This window comes from Saccostrea cucullata, unplaced genomic scaffold, assembly GCF_032062105.1.
Source record: "Saccostrea cucullata isolate Sc308-1 unplaced genomic scaffold, CSIRO_AGI_Scuc_v1 ctg5526, whole genome shotgun sequence".
Taxonomy (NCBI): Eukaryota; Metazoa; Mollusca; class Bivalvia; order Ostreida; family Ostreidae; genus Saccostrea; species Saccostrea cuccullata.
In genome coordinates this window covers 1-3086 of record NW_026929579.1, presented here as the reverse complement: position 1 = coordinate 3086, position 3086 = coordinate 1, and the positions used below count along the sequence as shown (strand labels likewise).

The 3086-nt window shown below is 33.9% G+C and overlaps 1 protein-coding gene across 1 annotated transcript; it reads left to right on the top strand.

The window, feature by feature from the left end:
• Positions 1 to 402: 402 nt before the first annotated feature.
• LOC134281269 (protein ERGIC-53-like) lies at positions 403 to 2738 on the top strand (the record flags this gene model as incomplete). Its single annotated transcript, XM_062763743.1, has 5 exons — positions 403 to 605; positions 1280 to 1336; positions 1540 to 1637; positions 2049 to 2156; positions 2694 to 2738. Coding segments are annotated over exons 1-5 (489 nt in total), but the record flags the coding sequence as incomplete, so codon positions are not given.
• Positions 2739 to 3086: the final 348 nt, after the last annotated feature.

The following is a 3086-nucleotide window of genomic DNA, read 5'->3' as shown; positions in this document are numbered from 1 at the left end:
ATGGTAACAAAACATGTTGCATAAAAAATTAGCTAACATGAATTCTATCTAATGAAATGGAATGAAACTTCACACTTCAGCAAAATAAATATCTTTATTAACAAAAATGTGTTGATTTATAATCTTGTTATCAGAATATGACGACGAGGATCATCTGAACACTGTCTACGTAGATTTTGAATGACCCTCGTATAATAGAATAATCACAGTTTTGGTGTAAACATTCGGTACACCATTGATGTTATCACTAACTTGCAATAAAAAGAATTTTTTTTAATTTGTTCCTATAATAGGAGACCAACCATCCATAAAAACATATTACACTTTATCATTTTAGCGGAGAATTAGACTACTACTGAGGTTTGTTGACCTTTAAGTTCACATCTGATAAATCCGTCCTTTAAAATCCATAAACTCCGAAAGGATGACTGCCTTTTTGAAGAACATTAAAAGCACGATGTGGTCCCAGGTGATTCTTGTGTGTTCTTTAATTAACCTAGCCTATGGGTTGCAGCAAGAGGTCAGTTTTGAATACAAATACAGCTTTAAAGGCCCCCACCTGACCCTGGAAAACAAAAGCATCCCTTTCTGGGATTACGGAGGAGGTAAGAATTTTTTCGTAAGGATTCCGTTAGAATATTTTTAAACTGAATTAAACTAATTTTAAAATTCCTATATTGTTGATGAAAAAAAGTGATAGCTTGAGTTGTGTATTATAGCTACGTACATAAAAGTTCATCGACATAAAAAGCATTGCCTATTTACACAATATATGTGCAATTTACGCAGTAGTAAGTGGAGCTCTTAGTCCACATTTAAGCATGACAACGTCAAAGTTTTGATACATTTTTATTTTGATAAAATATTGCATGTCGAATAAAAATGAAAAATCTGTAGGATTTTAATATCACAGCATTTATTTGATGGGTTTTGACTGCAAAATACAACATTCAGGGGGTTCAATGTCCGTGCAATAAACCATGAAATAATGATTCGCGGAGCATATCATTTATAATAGAAATAAAGCGAATTGAAAAATATTATGAGAGAGGTAGAAATATTTTTACCTATTTTCTGAAATATCATCAGTTTATTTTTTTTATCAGTAATCTGCCTTGTTTCGAAATTAAGCATGCTCTTTCATATAAAAAAATATGAATAAATTTACACCATTTGCAGTTGATTCTGGAATTCCTCAGCTTTCCTTTACGTTGATAAATAATCAGCGTTAACAGTGGTGTATAATCCTGCGTAAGTGAATTATTTTGATATCTTTTAGATGCTATCACAGGTGATGATTACATCATATTAACCTCCTACAGAAGGAGCATGAGAGGTAATTATAGATAGTTTATTAATTTAAACAATGTACTTTTATAATTGAGAGAGGGTAAGGCTACATGAATTTTAAAAATTTTATTTAGTCTCAATGTAAATCTATAATTATGTTCACAACGTTTGTATATCTTTTTTGTTTGTTTGATTGATTGTCTTTGTTTGGTTTTATCAATTTTGAGACGCAATTTTCTTTCCTGAAAGGGTGGGTCTGGAGCACTCTGAAAACAAGCTTTAACCAGTGGTCTGTGGATTGTGTTTTCAAGGTCACAGGACGGGGTCGTGTCGGTTCAGATGGATTGGTAAAAATCTTATATTTTCCTTCAAATATTTTACTTTGACATCTTTAAAAACACAAAAAATCACGTTTATAAAATAAAAGCTCGCACAGATTATACATTTCATTAAATAGATAGGGCATATTATTGATTTTTTTTTCTTTTACAAGTGATGTTAGCATTAAAAAAATATTTTATCCAAATCTATCCAAATGGAAGAAAAGTCGTGGAGCTTTATAAAATTACTACATGAACTATATGATTCAGATTAATTACCTATGTAACTTACAGTTGACTGACAAGTTCGTTTGATGCTGGTTTGTGTTCAGCGACTATTTTGGACAGAATGCTAAATTAGTAGTCTATCGTATTCGTTTTTTTAATTTTTTTTGACAGACTGTTGAATTCTGTTATTTTGTTCGTGTATGTTGACAGGCTGTGTGGTTTACTGAGGACAAAGGTCAGGAGGGACCAGTTTTTGGGAACCAGAATATGTGGAGGGGACTGGGTGTGTTTATGGACTCCTTTGATAATGATGGACAGGTAATACTTATGTAATGTCATTATGTAGAGGGGACTGGGTGTGTTTATGGACTCCTTTGATAATGACAGACAGGTAATACTAATGTAATGTCATTATGTTGAGGGGACTGGGTGTGTTTATGGACTCCTTTGATAATGACGGACAGGTAATACTTATGTAATGTCATTATGTGGAGAGGACTGGGTGTGTTTATGGACTCCTTTGATAATGACGGACAGGTAATACTTATGTAATGTCATTATGTTGAGGGGACTGGGTGTTTTTATGGACTCTTTGATAATGACGGACAGGTAATACCTATGTAATGTCATTATGTTGAGGGGACTGGGCGTGTTTATGGACTCCTTTGATAATGACGGACAGGTAATATGTAATTTCATTATGTGGAGAGGACTGGGTGTGTTTATGGACTCCTTTGATAATGACGGACAGGAGGTAATACTTATGTAATGTCATTATGTGGAGAGGACTGGGTGTGTTTATGGACTCCTTTGATAATGATGGACAGGTAATACTTATGTAATGTCATTATGTAGAGGGGACTGGGTGTGTTTATGGACTCCTTTGATAATGACAGACAGGTAATACTAATGTAATGTCATTATGTTGAGGGGACTGGGTGTGTTTATGGACTCCTTTGATAATGACGGACAGGTAATACTTATAACAGTGCGACATTTAACTCCGGACACGACATTTGTCCGGACTTTCGCCAACCACTTTTCCAAAGATATGTGGAAACCATTTATGTCATCTGATGGGATTTTTTAAAACTTAACACATGAACCAAACTTTACACCTGATTATCTTCTAGGTAAAAAGATATTACACCTGAAATCAAGAAATCCCATGGGATAATGGTGGGATTTTTTCTCCTAACCAATATCCCACCATTATTCTGTGGGAGAAAAAAGTATTCTGTGGGATTT